The sequence below is a fragment of the Oxyura jamaicensis genome, chromosome 6, assembly GCF_011077185.1.
Source record: "Oxyura jamaicensis isolate SHBP4307 breed ruddy duck chromosome 6, BPBGC_Ojam_1.0, whole genome shotgun sequence".
Classification (NCBI taxonomy): Eukaryota; Metazoa; Chordata; class Aves; order Anseriformes; family Anatidae; genus Oxyura; species Oxyura jamaicensis.
In genome coordinates, this window is record NC_048898.1 from 17,145,047 (window position 1) to 17,161,459 (window position 16,413).

General features: G+C 50.7%; 2 protein-coding genes across 5 annotated transcripts in view; one reads left to right on the forward strand and one right to left on the reverse strand.

Moving 5' to 3' along the window:
* Positions 1 to 10,452, forward strand: part of SEC31B (SEC31 homolog B, COPII coat complex component) — a 36,380-nt gene extending 25,928 nt beyond the window's left edge. For all 4 annotated transcript variants that reach the window (XM_035330476.1, XM_035330479.1, XM_035330477.1 and 1 more), the window contains 5 exons: positions 684 to 736; positions 1,988 to 2,134; positions 2,563 to 2,679; positions 4,034 to 4,105; positions 4,860 to 10,452. In XM_035330476.1, coding sequence (XP_035186367.1) covers positions 684 to 736; positions 1,988 to 2,134; positions 2,563 to 2,679; positions 4,034 to 4,105; positions 4,860 to 5,039 — 569 coding nt within the window. In that variant the 3' untranslated portion in view covers positions 5,040 to 10,452. The remainder of the gene's footprint in view (positions 1 to 683; positions 737 to 1,987; positions 2,135 to 2,562; positions 2,680 to 4,033; positions 4,106 to 4,859) is intronic.
* A 1,034-nt stretch (positions 10,453 to 11,486) lies between these two features.
* WNT8B (Wnt family member 8B) lies at positions 11,487 to 16,072 on the reverse strand. The gene is made up of 6 exons (XM_035330082.1): positions 16,028 to 16,072; positions 15,677 to 15,710; positions 15,285 to 15,423; positions 14,103 to 14,228; positions 12,483 to 12,625; positions 11,487 to 12,044 (listed from the first exon to the last, which is right to left on the reverse strand). Exons 1-6 carry the CDS (start codon positions 16,066 to 16,068, stop codon positions 11,487 to 11,489), a joined length of 1,041 nt encoding a protein of 346 aa, XP_035185973.1. The 5' UTR covers positions 16,069 to 16,072.
* Between the last annotated feature and the right edge of the window lie 341 nt (positions 16,073 to 16,413).

A 16,413-nucleotide genomic window follows, 5' to 3' on the forward strand; every position in this document is an offset into this window, starting at 1 on the left:
CTAGAATGAGGTTGAAGGCTAGGTACCACTGGCTCTCTGCTGAGACACCCTTCTGCTCCCAAGAATTTTGCTGGCCAAGTCTGTTCCTTTCTAGGTAGAAAGGCAGCAAATTTTGGTAAGCTTTGTTCCTGAGCATCCTTTTGGAAAGGGAGAATTTCAACCCACCTCTAAAGTCTTCCCCCATCACAGTAACCTGCACTGCTGTGGACTTCCACAGTGAGGCACTCCTGTAAATGTTCATGAGAAAACCTTTCACCCATAGAGTAGCCTTTGCCGCATTACCACAGCGCTAGATTCTCTGTTTGGGGAACCCCAGGAAACCCCTGATCCCACATGCAGGTCCTGACTCTGAGGCTGACTTCTGCAGCCTATGCAGAATGTGAAAGGCTTCGGGTAGTTGAAGAAAAGGCTTTCTGTGTGGGAGTAGGGGTGTACCAGTACAGTCTGATCAGATGCCACCTCATGAAGCCTGTGCACATATTCAGATGCTGAGAATGTCATTAAGAAAGTGAAAGGAAATCAAGAGCAGTTCTTGGGTCTGTGAACTGAGCCTCAAACGGTCTGAAGGTGCAGAGATGGGGGAATTAGAGACATGGGCCCTTTGTTGATGGAAGTTCCAAACCATGCAGCTGTGGCAATCTTCTCCTAGTCTGACATCTGTGTATTGTTCTCTCACTTGACAGCTCAGGAATCTTGGACTGATCCATCTGTAAGAGGAGGCCTTCAGAAGAAAAAGGTAAGCTTTCAACTAGAATATGTGTTGGTTGTTTTTTAGCCAGGGAGCTGCATGCAAAAGATGCATTCCTCTAACTGCGCCTTGTCACACTCAGCGCCTCTCATTCCATGTTGATCTGCCCAGTCCTGCACCATGCGCAATACTCAGATTGCAGTCTAAATCATCTTGACTTTTTGCCATCCAAAATCACATACCATTATCCAGGGTGGCTGTTTTGCAACGTGATTATGTTGTCTGTGGTGCTGCATCTTCTCTCAGTACTCCCCAAGCTGACTACAGTCACCTGTTGCTAGAAATACAGATTTAATCTTATCCCCTTGCCCACACACCTTTTTTGATGCAGCTTGAAAGATCATGCTAAATTAACACCTGACTGCTGGGGGCAGCATTTCCCCTCAGCATGGTGAGACCCACAGTGAATTTCCTGAGGTGCTGAGATGGCACCTTCTGAAAGAAATCGGGACAGGTGTAGCTTTGAGCTGTGTGCCATGTTTGCTTTGCTGCTCTCCACCTTGTAGTGATTGCGCTGGAGGACCTGTAAGCATAGCTATTTTGCAACAAATGCTCTCAATACTCCATTTCTATTACTGTTGCCTGCTGGCAGGTGCAATGAGAAGCTTCTTTGGCACCATTCCCGCCCCCCACTCCTCTTCTTTAGCTTGGAAGAGACTTCTCGCCCTTTTTCTGGCAGCATAGCTGGGAACCTGCTTCAGGCTGTGCTCACTACAACAGGATTAGCCTCTTGTTAAAGCCATCTCCTTTTGATCTAGCCCTGTCAGAGTGAATCTATCCTGACTCTCTGGCTTAGCAGGGGCACGATGAAGTGTTTGCAAGAGGATTCTCCCCCCATGTCGTGGGATTTTCTTCAACACTTGCTCTGTTGGACACTTTACTGCTGCTAATCTCTACATTCAGGACTCGTGCCGTCGCAGAGCCAAGGCGGCTTTCTGAGGACCAGTGCTTTCAGGGGCAACGGATCTCTTTGATTGAACAATTCCAGAGGGGTTTTCTTGCTGATGCTTTGACTGTTCATCTAGGATGCAAGAGGAAGGGCCCCATGCTCTTGAGTCAGGGGGCTTGAAAGAACAGGGATGTGTTACACATCTTGAGAACTGGGCTCTCTGCAAGTTAGAAAGGATGTTGAATTTGACTGTGGAGAGTGTAACCAAGCCTTCTTCCTTTGACTTGTTTTTTTTTGTGTGTGATTTTTTTCTTTCTTTTTTCTTTTTCATCTGTCTTTTTTGCTGACAGTTGCCTGAGAAATTTACTCCTCCAGCCCCCATCACAGCTCCAGTAATGAGCCTTCCCACTGAGCCCCAAGGGATCCATCCTCAGCTCCCCAGGTTGCAGGAATCTGGCCAGTCACCTCCAGGAGCACCCAAGGAAGGCAGCCTGCAGGTATCCAGGGAAAGTGTGGTGTTCCCTAGCCACCAGCTTCTTGTCAAGTAGAAAAACAACTTGGCTTTTGAGATTCTTATTGCTTGGCAGCTGCAGGGCTTATGCCTGCTCCTTTGTCCTTGTAACATATCTCTGTGTGAGTGTTGGAGGAATAGTTAGAATTGCTGCCAGGGTGGAAAATGACACCTGGGTATGGCTGGGAGGGAGGGAGGCCAGACAGGCTGTCAGCCTGCTGAGAGTTGGGAATCCACAGGGGCCTGAAGTTGTACTGCAGTCCGAAGATGATAATATAACTTAGGGCTTCCAGGCATTCTCTGGATTTGCCAAGGGGTGAAATTCTTTCTGTTCATAGTTGCTGAAGGGGGATTTGTCTGCTCCAGCCTCTCATGCTCCTGTTGTATTCATTCAGCTGCTTTTGTCTCTGGCAGTATCACCAGCTACCTGCAGAGAGAGTTGAGAGGAAGGAGTTGCCTCCTGAGCACCAGGGGCTGAAGACCACCTTTGAAGGGCTGGTGCAGCGCTGCTCTGCTATTGCCACTGATCCAGTAAGTCCTCCCTTCTCTGGCCTTTGGCTTTTTTGTCCTCACTGATGTTTGACTGCTATGTACTTTCTTCTTTGGTCAGGGTAAGAGAGGGAGAGTCTTTTCCATATAGCAAGGTTAATCTCCATCTGTTTCCTCCATTTAGGCTGTAGTCTTGTCCATGTCATGGGATCTGAGGTGCATTCTCTAGCGTTTATTCAGTACTTCTCATTGCCTCTTTGGAAAAATGGTTCTGTCCTCCTGGCTCTTTTCTCTGAGGAAAGCAGAAGAAATGACCCAGCTAATTCAGCTTCCTTTTTCCCTGGCTTGATCTGCAGATAGTTCCTGCAGAGCTGGTATTGCCAGCCATCCTCAGAGCTTACAGGGAAAGGCTGAGATATCCTGGCTGAGAGAGAAAGCCAGACAATCATGATGTCTGAGTCATTGAAATTTCTCAGTCCCCGCTCCTGGAAGGCTGTTCGCACATGCGCTGCATAGCATGAATGTATCAGGCCAGGCTGTGTTCAGAAGCAAAACAGTGTTTGACACATCATGTTATGTTAGGCTGTAAGGTCTTCCCAGACCTTGGGGTTACCGTGAAGCCTTCCAAGTGACTTCTACTTAGTAGGTGTTGGGAAAAGCACTGAGCCCTGACTATCCAACTATCCTGGAGTCAGACAGCTTGTGTGTAACAGTAGTTTCAGCATGTTTGCTGTGTGCATCCTGGGAATGCAGTGTGTGTAGCAATTTCTGGGAGATAACCTAAAGGTTCCCTCTAGGAATGGAAAGACCTGTGGTTTGGGCTTAATATTCTCTAGCTCTAAGATGACATGGAAGTTGTAGGGCTGGATTGGTATAGCAATACAATGCACCTGAGCTCCTAAGCATGCCAGGCTTGTCCCAGCATTGCCCAGAGACAGGTATTTCTATCCACAGTATAATGATAACGTACCTGTGAGTGGATTATCCAAGGTGGGACCCCAATGTGGTCAGTCCCACCAGATCTTCAGTATTCTCTTCTGTGCTCAGATCCTTTTGCTGGTGGCTGCCTGGAGTATAAAGTATATTCCCTCCTTTCTAGTGGTTGCTCTGTCCTGTAGTCTGCAGACACTGTTACAAGGGAGGAATGTCTGGGCTGGGAGATGGGAAATGGAAACAAATTCCTGTGTTGGGAAGAGAACATGTGCATAAATATGTGCACAGTGAGGTCATAGCTGGTTGTATCACAGTCTCTGACTGTAATGGCAGAGGTGGTGATGCTGCTGAAATGCGAGGTGTTGTGGGAAGAATAGAGGGGAGGGCTGAGCAAGAGAAAACTGATACTGGAAGCAGTGGGTTTTAATCCCTGGCAGAGCTAGCAGTGCCTATTTTACTTTAGAAAACTCGAAGAAAGCTGGAGGATGCATTGCAGCGTCTGGAGACTTTGTATGAGAAGCTCCGCGAGCAAGCGGTAAGTAGGTGCCACCATTCCCTGTGATCGAGTTGGTTTCCTGATCCCACCTCTGTACTGGGCTATGGGTCTTGGTGTCTGTCTCAGTATTTCCAACACATATCCTCTTAAGAAAGCTAGTGATTGCCAAACCTTATAATGTTCCTTGAATCCAGCCTGCCTTATACATATTTTTCTTTAACCTTGGTCCAGAGATAATGTAAGGAAAAGCTGGGGAGGTATGCAGGATGCTTTTCCCCCAGGAAGTATACAGATACATAGACAGGTTCCAGATGGGAATGGGCAGTTGTAAAGAAATGTTTTAGGGGTGGTTATTAAGTGTGAATCTACTGTAACCTCTAGCTTGGAAAACTGAAATGGCTGATGCCAATTGCTGGAAGGTTATCAATCAAGGGAAGAACCTTTATAACATAAATTATTTCCCTGAGTGTCCATATTATGCCTGAACAGAGACAGGATTTTGTACTAGATGGACCTTTGACCTCCACAAATATATCATATATTCAATTAATGCTGAAATGGCATTACCTAGGACCTGCATTCACTGTAACCCAGCCTGGATATTGGCTGAATGTTTGTAATGAGCTTGGAAACTGAGGGAGGGAGCAGGCTATTCCTCCTGCCAGTGCTTGGCTCTGTAGGTGCTGTGTTTCATGAGGATTAGATGGAGAGCAGGAGGGAAGGGTAGGGAGGGAGGCGGGGGCCTGTGTAACAGTGCTGGGCATTCTGACTCATTTCTATTCCCCTCCCACAGCTCTCTCCAACCATCCTCATGGGTCTCCATGAGATTGCCCACTGCATTGAAGCTAGGAACTACCAACAGGGTCTCCTGGTTCACACCCAGGTGGTGAGCAGCAGCAGTTTCAGTGAGGTGTCTGGTTTCATGCCCATCCTGAAAGTCCTCATGACCATTGCTGGCAAGCTGAATGTTTAAGGTGCGGAGCAGCTGATGCAGTGCACGCTGAGAGCTGGTGGACTCCCTCACCTGTCGATGTGCTGCAGGTTGTGGACTCTCCTTCTGACTCTGGAGAAATAAGTCTGTGCCAGCGCCTGGAACTGTGCTGAGCCAGCATGCCTGGCCCATCTGCTCTCCAGACAGCCCACTGGAGTGTGGGTCTCCTGGGGGCTGTTCTCTCCCTGCTATCCCCCCAAAGCTAACTCCCAGCCCAGGGCTCTCAATTTCAGGTTGTCCAGGTTACAAAGAGATTCCCCCCAAAACTCCTCTGTGTAGCTTCCTCTTCCCTGTTCCCCAGCACAAAGGGGAAGCTTCCTCCTTCCCAGGTTGATGCTGCTTTTCAGTAAGAGACAAACAGGGCTGGCACCTCGGGCTCTATTCCCTGCTGCCTCAGTGACAGCTGGGCTCCCTTGGCACCTAAGCCGTGGTGTTCCTGCTCCATTGGCCTGCAGTCAGGATCTCTCCTCTGGTTCCTCCTTTAACTTCATTCTGATCTTTGACTTACCTCTTGCCCCTCTGTTCACATACCTGCTACAACTAGGGCTAACTACAAGCCTGCTCTGAGCTAGCTTTGGTTCTCTCTTCTTCACCCAGCCCTCTCTTCTAGAGGGTAAACAGGAAACCCAACTGTCCCCACACCCTCCAGTATCCATTTTCCCCCCATAAGTTGTAGGCTTGAGCCTTTGTTTCAGGCCCAGGGCTGGTTTCACCCTTCCAGCTCCTGAGACTCTCCCATTCAGGAATGCTGACAAGTTGGGCTGCTCTGTGTGCTCCTCCCAAGAGCCAGCAGCATTGTGTGTCTGGGCTAAAAGCTGCGCTGGCTGGCCTTTTTCACTTCCTTTATGCTAGCGCGGTTGGCTTGTTGCCAGCTGGTGTTACCTAAAGGCTTCCTACGTTGGGATTTCCGGGCAGTCTAAGGGCTTTAGAAGCAGCAGGGGTTGTACAGGTCTCTTTAAGTATCCCCTTGAGCTACTCAGAGTGACCCAAACTCAAGGAGGAGGAGACAGCTCCAAGTGTGGTGTGTTCATTCTGCCAGTGGCAATAGGTATGTGTGAAGGTGGTTCTCAAAGGCCCCTTGGCACCGTGCTGGTAGAAATGTGCTGCAGGAGGTGGCATTGTCAGGTCCCAAGGACATGGCTGTACTGAGGCTTCTCATCACTGTGGCATTTACTGTGGGGTAAAATAAATGAATGAAGCATATCTGTCCTATGGAAGAAATCTGGGAAGGTAGATGGGATTTTAGGGCCCATTTGTGTCTTTCCCTCTGTTCCTCCTCCCTTGTCTTCTTCTCTCACCCTCCTTCATGCTAGTGGGGCAGCGCAATCCTTGGACCCTATCTGGGAGTGAGGCTTCTTCCCAGTGTTTGGCTGCAGCCAGCCCCTGCTTTCCTCTGCTTGCTGCTTGAGTGATAATGCCATCGTGGGTCTGTGGTTCAGTGACTTACACAGATCAGCCTGCTCTACCATGGGACTTAAGAGGGAGGGGAATCAGAGAAGGGAAGGAGAGGATATGTCTCATTCTCTCCTTTCCAGGTCAAAGTGCCTCCTTGTTGCTGCTGTGTTCTGTTCCTATTGCTGCACTTTGATGCACTGAGAGATTACAGAACAGTGAAATAAAAGCTGTGTTTTGTGATACTTCTAGCTTTTTTCATAGGCTTTGGGCCTAAAGGCAGTTGCCTGTCATGTCTGGTTACAGGAGGACTTCTCTCAGTCTTCAGAGCCTCCCACTGCGATCTCAGCTTGCATGAGGGGGGAATTAAGAATGGTGTGGGGCAAACCAGATCCTGGGCTCTGCTGGTGTGGGCAGCAAACATCCTGGTTTGAGACCTCAGGCCTTACCTGCTCCACGGGGCTGCAGGGTCAGAGAATTGTTCTTCAAGACACCTTCCTCAGTTGTGACTGTCTTTCTGCATCAGATACAAGAAGGTCCCTGGGATGCTGGGGTTCCCCCAGGGAATCACAATGGTGATGGGGCTTTTACACTTGGCATCAGGAGTTGGAAGGATATCAGTAAGTAAAGAGAGGATCTGATCTTTGTGGAAATCAAACTTAGACTATTGAATTGGCAGTTCTTGCCACCAGGTAATAACTTCTGAATCTGTTGGCTGATTTTACCTAAGTTTTTAAGAAGGTATGAAGGCTGAGGTGGAACAGTACTGAGATAAAGAGGGAAGAATCAAAAACAAAATTAAAAAATGCTGGCTAGCTATTATGTTTGTACAGGCCAGCCACTCAGAAGACATGAAACTGAAGTATTAAAGACTGTATTACCTGTCTTGGGGCTGGGATGACTTGGGAGGAAATAAAGTTTGAGAAACACTCTGGCTTGAGGAAGATTTGGCCACTGTTGGGAAGGGACCATGGTTTATGAGGGTTCTGGGCTCTAAGGAACACAATACACACATTCAGGGAAAAACAGCCTTTTAAAATTCTGTTTGCAGGGGCAAATGCCAGGTGTAAGGGAGCCTTGCAGTGCTGTGGCAGCAGTTAGCAACCACTGTGGCCTCCCTGGTCTGCTTCATCAGGGGAGATGCAAGTTGATTTTCAAGGGCTGCATTTGTGTTGTGACCCTTGGATTCTGCTTTTCTGGATCTAGTTGTGGTACCCTGTGCAGTCCAGCCTATTTGCTTTAACTCAGGACACTTGTACCACTGAGAAAGGAGGATTCTTTCCATCTGTTTCTCAGATGCATTTGACTTCACTTTCCTCCAGCACGCACTGCACCTGCTACCCTTTGGTTCATGCAGAGACTGCCTACTTACCCTGCTTTTGCTCTTAGTCCTTCCTGCTTGTCCCCTTTGTCCCCCCATTGCTCAGTTCTGTTTCGGGTTTACTCCATTGAGCACTGTCCCTAAAACTCTTGGTAGGGAAACCAAGCAGGTGGTAGTGAGGGGACCCACACGAGGGGCTCGGAGAGGCTGGAGGCCAGGCCTCAGTCTCTGCGGCCCTAGTGCTGTTTGCTGCCTCGGAGGTGCAGTTGGAAAGCACTGCTCCAGGTACAGCTGTCTGGCTGCTAACAGCTTCTGCTTTACAGACAGCAGCCTGTCCGTGCCTCCTCCCGTGTGGGCACATGCTGCTGCAGCATCCCTGCGCTGCTGTTTCTGTTGGGTGAGAAGGCCTCCGGTTTGACAAAGAATTGGGGGGGGCAGGAGGAAGGGATCCCTGGGCATGGAGAACAGAGCTCTAATCCCGTTGCAGATAACATCATGTCTGTAGGCTAGGCTTGTGTGTGTTTGGGGGAGCTGGAGGGGCAGAGATTGTTAGGCAGTATTTGTTTGTAAAGCCACTTGCTCTGAAGATAATGCTTGCACTAACTTCTATTGAGGGAGCAGTGTGAGTCCCCACAAAGTCCTTTCCCAAAGTGTCTTTGAAGCCAAGAACCCATTGAAAGGAAGAAAGGCCGAGAGAGGGGATTAGTTTGTTCAGCAGCTGTGAATTTCAGTGGGAGGCTGATGAACTCCAAAGTCTTTGTTGAGATTTTTTTTGTAAGGAGCCCTGCTGGAGGGAGAGACCCACACGGGGGCCGCGGCCTTAGACAAGAAGGAATCCGAAGCGGCAGGGAGCTGTAAACGGGCCACAAGGACTTTTCCCAAACACTTTTCGGAAAAGGTGTTGTGAAGAGAGCGGAGGGGGATTAGCATGTGAAATGACACTTTCCATTGACTCCACAGAGGGGAGGGGAAAAGGGCTGGCTGGCTGATTTATTAGCATTTTGTTCCCTTCTCTTTTCTGCTCCCCAAGCAGCCCCCCTCCCCTTGCTCCCCTCCTCCTCGAGCCCTCTAAAGAGGTTTGGATTGGAAAAGGGAGCGGGGGGCTGCCTGTTTGTGTGTCATCTGGGCGAAGGTGACCACCTGGGAAGCTGAATGTAAATATTTCTCCTCTGAGGAATGCGCCTTCATTAAAGCGAAATGAATACATGGAAGCATCCAATCCTGCCACACAATGGCAGCAGTGCCTTTACTGCCTAGGGCTGCTTTTGCTGGGGAGGGGGACCCCTCCGGGCCCGACCCGCTGCTGAGGTCAGCACATTTTGCAGCTGCGGTGTCGCCATTTTGTCCCAGAGAAAGGAGCATGTGGCGGTGGGGCCCCTGCTCCCAATGCTCCCTGCCTGCCCCCTCGCTCCAGCAGGCCTGGGGAGGGATGGGGACGCTGTTCCCCTTCACCACCCTGCCCGGTGGGTGCATCCTGGCCTGCGCCACAGTCTTCACAGGACACTTGTGTGGGGCAATAGCACAGGCAGGGGAGGGAAGGAAACAACTTCCACAGCTTCCCCTTTTCTTGCTTTTGAAGCTGGCTGTGGAATGGGGGAGCACAGGAGGACAAGGGCTGGAAGCTGTCCTCTCTGCCTGTCCAGCCTGGGCTGGAGCTTTTCTCTGCTGGGTGACAGGCTCTCTGCAGCTCTTTGCATTCCTGCTTAAGGATGCCTCCCCAGCCCAGGGAGCAGGGCGAGGTGGTGGATGAACTGCTGCCAGAGATGCAAGAGAGACCTGGGGCAAGGTCCTTGTGTTAATAGGAACTTTGTGCACACAGCTGGTGGCTTGTGTCTGGAGTAGAAGTGTTTCAGCTTTCCCTGAGAATAGGCCAAGATATATATTTTTTTTTTTCAGTTTTTGAACTGCCAGGTTCTTGCTTGACCTGAATACTCTTGCTCTAGTGGGATCTCAGCTTGCCCGAGGTCTGAATTCCCACCCCATCAAAGTAGCCCTGAGATGAAGGGGATATTTTATAACGGAGACACACATACAGACTGCTGAGCGTCTTTAGTGTGTCACCTCTGAAATGGGCGTTTGGGCCCCTATCTGCCCCCCTCTCACCTCTCACAGCTGTACCACAGTTTGAGCTTGCCTGAGGCTGCATCCAAGACAGCAGAACCTTTCCTATCATGGTAGGGGTGGAGGTGGAGGGAACTGGTCAGCTCTCTTTGTGCTAAGCAGATGAGTAAGTGGCTGTGCTGTAGTCTCCAAAACTTTAACTACGTGCATCTGCACATGCAATTGGACAAACAAAACACCCAACAAAACAGCATTTTGCAAGCACTTAGCTAATGATTTATTGCATTGGCTATTGGTTTACAAATATTGACTACAAGACAGATCTGATGGCCAGTAACTTAGCTCTGCTGGCTTCTCATCTGTCTAAAGGACACTTCAAACAGCAAAGTCAAGTATAAATCCATAGCCTGAGGGATCACTGTGTTGGTGCAGTGAGTCTCCGCAGGTCCTGCTTCTGCTAGCCTCTTCCTTGCCTACCTCAGCCATGGCAAGGGAACAGAGATGCATCAAACAAATCTTCCTGCTGCTTGCTTAGCCTATAGAGTATATACAATATGCTGTGGAGGAAAAAATGTTATGTATACATCACAGTAACTGTGCAATAAATTAAACTTCAAAGTGCTTCACTTTCCTATTTACAATACCATTAAATAGAAACTGACATTTTCTCAGACTATGAGGAAGTATTTAGTTAGTTAGCTGACAGGGTAAGAGTGCTCAGCAAGTACACCAGGAACTGGGGAAGGGGCTCAGCTGGCAGCTCCTCTCTGGGTGAGACTGGGAGGGAAGAGGGACTGGAGAAGTGTGAGGGCATCATTATGGCACCAGTCAAGGGCTGGGGTGAAAAGGGAGGCCAGACCTGGAGGCTTTGAAGATACAGAGTAAGCACATAAAAAAGCAAGTGACAGGACCCCTTCTTAGGACAAATATTTAATGGATAGGTCAAGCAGCAGCTTGAAGCTTGCTGCTGCTGTCTCAATTGCAAAGTGAAGCATTGGAGAGTTTAGCAAAGCTGTGAAAAGATGGGAGGTGATGCTGTGGGCCTCCTGGAGGCTGGCTCACTACAGGAAGGAGTTGCACACTTCTTCTCTTTCCTCATAGTGCAGGGCTTAATAAAAGGCAGTAACAATTTTCTTTTAGGGCCTTTATTTTTTTATGGTACTAGAAGCCTCTTCTGTTTTAGGGTATACCACTCTGAGTGGCCTACATCTAGTGGTGCCATCTCAGCTTCTTCATGTTTTCATGAGTGTTGATCTTGTTTGCTTTAAAGCCCAGAGCAGCCTGAGCAGTACTTGCCTGGGGAAGAGACAAGCTGAAAGAAGCAGGAGCCACAAAGACCAGCTGTGCTTTCAGCAATAAAAAGAGTCACTGGATAGAGTAACCCTGGGCTGAAGGGACCAAATCTCACCTGGTTTTGTCAACACGACTATCCTCCCAGAGGTGATCAGCCACTGCACTACAGGAAATGCCCTGTATGGGCAAGGCCCAGGGGAGCTCTTCTGCCTTGTCTAAGCCCCAGTGAGGTGATGCTGTGTGAAGAGGCCTTGTTTGGGAATGAGTCAAAGCTCACCCAAAAGGAAATGGTGCCAGGGGTTGCTGGGGAGGTGGGGAGGGAAGGAGAGGGGCAAAGAGGACCGTGGAGGAGCAAGGGGCAGTTAGAGCTTTCTCTTGAGCTTGCGGCTGGCCCCACCACCCCCGCTCCGCTCCCGCTTCTCCTTGCGGACACAGAAGTACTTGGTGACCCTTTTGCGGCACTGCTCGCACCGCACGGCACAGCACCAGTGGAACTTGCAGTTACAGCTGGACACCATCTCGGCCCGCCTCTCCTCCACCGCCAGCCCACAGTCCCCACACAGCCGCCGGCAGCTCCGCTTCTCCCACTTGCTGAGCGCCTTGCCTCTCTTTAGGCACTCCCTCCCCTCCGTGCCCAGCAGCCCCAGCGTCTTGTTCTCCAGGCAGTAGTCAGGAGAGTCTTCCAAGTGGACTAGCTCCTTCTTGGAGATGGAGCTGAAGGTCTCGGCGATGGCACCCCGGCTGGCAGCGCTGTTCCCTGCCCCCTGCAGCAAGTCCACCTTCAGGGCCTTGTGGTACCTCTCCTTGAGGTAAGTGCCCACCTCCCGAAACTCGGGCAGCTGCAGCCAGCAGGTCTGGGTGGTGCAGCTCCCCGACACGCCGTGGCATTTGCAAGTCCGCTTCATGGTCCCTTTGACAGCCTGCAAGATGAGGAGAGAGAGGGAACATAAGAAAATGCCCAGAGGGCTCACAGGGGTCATTTCTGTGCTGTAGCTAATGGCTAAGTCTGGCTTCAAGCTTGCGGAGGGGTCTGCCATGGCCCCTCCTCGTACAATAGCCCTGCTCAGGGATGGTTGGTTAAAAGTTCAGATTTGCTCCTCCACAGTACTTTACTACTTGAAGAGGGAGAAAGGACAGCAAGGAGGAGTTAGCAGGGTAATTATGGGAGGTTTGCTATGTTAGAACAAACACCCATCATGTCAGTACTGCTACCCTGCCTTCCCCTCTCCTCAGCAAGGTAATTATTTCTTCCGGGCACATGCTGTTAGCCACAGCAAGCAGTGAGACTCCATAGTGAATGGCCAGAGTACATCAGGTATGTGCTTCCACGTCTGGAAGGAGGGAGGGAGGGGGCCCACCTTTCTACCCGCCTCATTGTTGTGCAGGTTCATAGCAGCTCTGGCATCTTGTCCAGTCTCCAGGGCATCCACAAACTGCTTGGAGATGGCTTCCCCGAAGCCCACGTTATCACTGCAGCCTCCCCACAGCCAGCCTTGCCCACCTAGGAAAGGAGATGAGACGTGCACTGCCAGGGAACCAGCCCCTCACTGTGCTGTGGCCCCAGTGATGAGAACGAGTGATCACCAGAAGCGATAGGATGGGGAATGGAGGCTGGGGGACAAAGCCAGCCATTTGCCCAGTGGTATTCCCAGTTTCCCTCCCCCTGGGTTTCTGCCATTTCTACTGAGGCCTGGGCAGTATGTGGCTCACGCAGGAAGTGAAGGCACATGTAACAAAGCCAAGGATTTCTAGGCTTTCTATAGAACAGGATTCAGAAGTGGTTAATTATCATATATTAGCATTCTTACATAGATGAGGCTCTGGGTCTTTAATCACCTTCCCTCTACACATGACTTTAACCAGTCCAGTCTGAAACCATACAGCAAGATGCAGCGGGTACTTTTTCTAACCTAGTGTGGGCTTGATAATTTAGCTCAGCTGTCTGGAAACACGTCGTGTGGTTTCTTCTTTTCCTCCTAGAGAAAAATACCAAATTCTCTGGGAAAGTTTGAAATCTGGAATATTCTGACCCCTGTGTGCCCCAGTGGTACATCGTGGGTGTTGTGGTTTAATGGCCTTGTGCCTCTTGTCCCTGAAACACCCGGCCCTTGCCTGGGTGCCCTCTCGCAGGGAAAGGCGGTGGTGTCTCACGGGAGGTGGATGATTGCAGCAGATGATGAAGTCCAAATCAAGAGCTGGGGCCAAAGGGAGAATGGAAACATTTAACCAGCGCAGAAACAGCAACCCAGAGTCAGTGTGGCAGCATGTGGAATTGAACCGTAATGTTTTGGACAAACCCAAAAATTTCTTTTGCCTGCCAAGTTTTTAAGTTCACAATGGAAAATTTTCATGAAAAACAGATATGTTTTGGAGAAAGGAAGTGTAGCATGACTAGCTCAGTTTTCCAGAGAAGATAAAATTTGTTGTGTCGTTGCCCAAAAGTCTTGCTCTGCTTAGAGATGGGCCATCCCAGGCCTCAGACACCTATGAAATGGTGACTTAAAAAGTATTAGCCAATAAAGCAAATTACTCAATACTGGGCACTCCAGTGGAGTTTGTCACAAACTGACATGCACCAACCGCCCAGTACAGTTGAGCAAGAAAAGGCTTTTAAAAGATCTTGATAATTTAAAAATCTCACTTTTTTCCTTTCAAAACAAAATGCCCAAATTTCAGTGTTTTGTGTGAGAGCTGAGGGGAGAGCCAGAGCGGTGAAGCCCTGGGGTTCCACACCAAGGGCTGCGCAGCGGCTAGAGGCTAGGGACAGCGGGGACGGGGATGGGATGAATGCTGGGCACTGCCAGTGTTTCTCCTGACTCTGCTCTCATGCATCTGCCACACTGATGAGAAAGCTCCTGAGATCTATATGTGCTCTCCTGCATTCCCAAGCAGTAATTCTGGTGGAATTGTGGAGGAGAGGAGAGCTTCCTTGTGCAGTCTGGAGCATGACAGAGGGACCCCAGCTTGTCTGTCCTTACCGAGCTGCCCATTGCGGGAGTCATCACAGCCGCAGTTGTCAAAATCCCCCAGGCTGCAGTTCCGGGTCAGTGTGTACATGACGCCTGCAGAGCTGATGGCATGGACAAAGGCAGTTTCTCGGTTTGCTGTCAAGCGGAAGACAAGGAGAGCAAATGTGCCAAAGATTTCATGGCAAGACCAGTGTTAGAAATGACTCTTATGCAGGAGACTGGGTCAGATGAGATTTACAATGAGCGGAGGGCAGAGAGGAGACCCTGTATGTTAGATCAGCTTTGTCTTGGCTTGAACCACATGAAGATGGAAGCTCCCAGGCTCAATCCAAACTGGCTTGTGCTGTTTCCAAGGGTGTGGATGAGTTTATCAGTTGGCTGTTGTGGGAGCACACCAGTAGGTATACAGCACAGACACCCAAATGTCCGCACGTCTCACTGATACACCCCCAGGAAGAAGGGGCCTTCTCCAAGGGTGAAAGAGCTCCCTCCCCACAGCCCCCTCAAGCCTTTCCTTCTGCTAGACATCAGCCCAGACTGACAGGGGCTCAGAATAGTGCCCATATCTACCCACTAAGATCTGTGTGGTGTTCATCAGCTAATGTCATTGGGCCTTTGGCTTTCATTTAATATCAGCAGGGTCTGTGTCTGAGCAGATAACCTAGACAGGAATGGTTCTGGGACTCTCTCCCCATCCCAGCTAACACTGGATTTCTGCCCAAGGTGTCTTTGACATCTCAGTCTCCTGGAAGCTGTGGGAAGATTTTCCTCCCTCTCCTGCTCTTTGGCCAGAACACAGCCGCCACAGAGCTCTGTCTGCTCACTTCACCCCCATCCCTCTGTTCGCTGCCCCATGCTGATTCCCAGCCCTGAAGGCAAGAGGCCCCCCTTAGGTATGGTGTGTCCAGCAGCCCACACGGGGCTTGGTGGGGCACTCCTGCACCAGCTGGATCTTGGTGGGTCCAGAGACAGCACTGGAGTTGCAAGGCTGCCTTGCCTTGAAGCTAAGTCCCAGCACATGTCTGATGGGTGAAGGGGCCTCCTGGAAGATCCCTCCTGGGCTCTGCCAGGAGAGGGACAGCCCATGTGGGAATGGGGCAGGAAAGGAGGCACATGGGAAGAGAGGAGGGGCTGCTGGGCTCTAACCTGTGGCAAGGGGGTCCCGGTAGTGGTGTCCAATGCTTTCCTTACCGCTGCGCAGCCCGCCGTGGCTGGAGAGCTGCAGTGCCCTCTCGGGGCAGTTCCAGCGGTCCCAGGCGAACTGGAACTTGCACTCCTCGATGCCGCTCTGCGCCCCGGCCGCCACGCTGCTGGAGTAGATGAGATAGGCCTAGGGGCAGAGCAGCAGGTCAGGAGGGGGATGGCATCACCCTGGCACTGCAGGCTCCCTTGCTGAGAGCCCATGGAACTGTGGCTCCTAGGAGGGTATCCCTGGCCCTCCCCTGCCTTGTTGCTGGAGTCCCAGGGTGAGGGGAGCTCTGGCTGAGGCTGGATGGAGAGGAGTGGGAAGGAGGAGCCACCCCCCAACCCCCTCCACTGGGTTTAGTGGAATCAGGGACAGAGATCAAAGGGATTTCTCTTACCTTGGGGCCCGTCATCAGGAAATTATTCACTGACCTGGAAGACAGAGACAGTGTCAGCAGGGAGGGGGTGACGGCAAGGGGCCTGGGGAATGCCTGGCATCCCAGGGCTCTCCTCTCAGTCCCGCAGCCTGCCTGGCTCCTGGCTGCAGGCACCTCTGGTCTTTCGGTGCCTCCTCCTTCCCCCTACCTGCTCCCCTTTCCAGGTTGGACCCTCTCTGCCTGCACAACCCCAGGGACCCCTCTTCCCCTGATCCCCATGGCTGCACTCTCCTCTGTCCTCCTCTCCACTGCTGCTCCTCAGCCCTGCTGTCTTCACCCCTCTTTCCCTCCCTGCCTCCTCTGTGCAGTCACCACTCCTTCCTTTTGCTCTCCTCCTTGCAGCTGCCCTTCATACCAATTCCCCCATGTTTTTAGTGCTTCCTTGCTCCCCTACCCTTGCTTTTTGCCATACCCAACTGCTGCTCAGCTTAACTCAGGGTAGCATGTGCCCAGCCCCAGGTGATGGGCCATGCCCCACGGCCTCCTGCATTCCTACAAAGCCAGCTTTGGCAGCCCATGCTCTCCTCTTGCTTAGCCCAAATTAAACTTTGGTGTTTTCCAAGTGAAATGTGAAAAATTGAGATGAACAGTTTCCAGAGCTGCCTACTTGTAAGTATTCCTGTGAAAAATGTATTTCTGCTACTGTTCATGGAAAACTGCCACTATTCATAGAAATTCATTTTTCTACTGAAAATGCA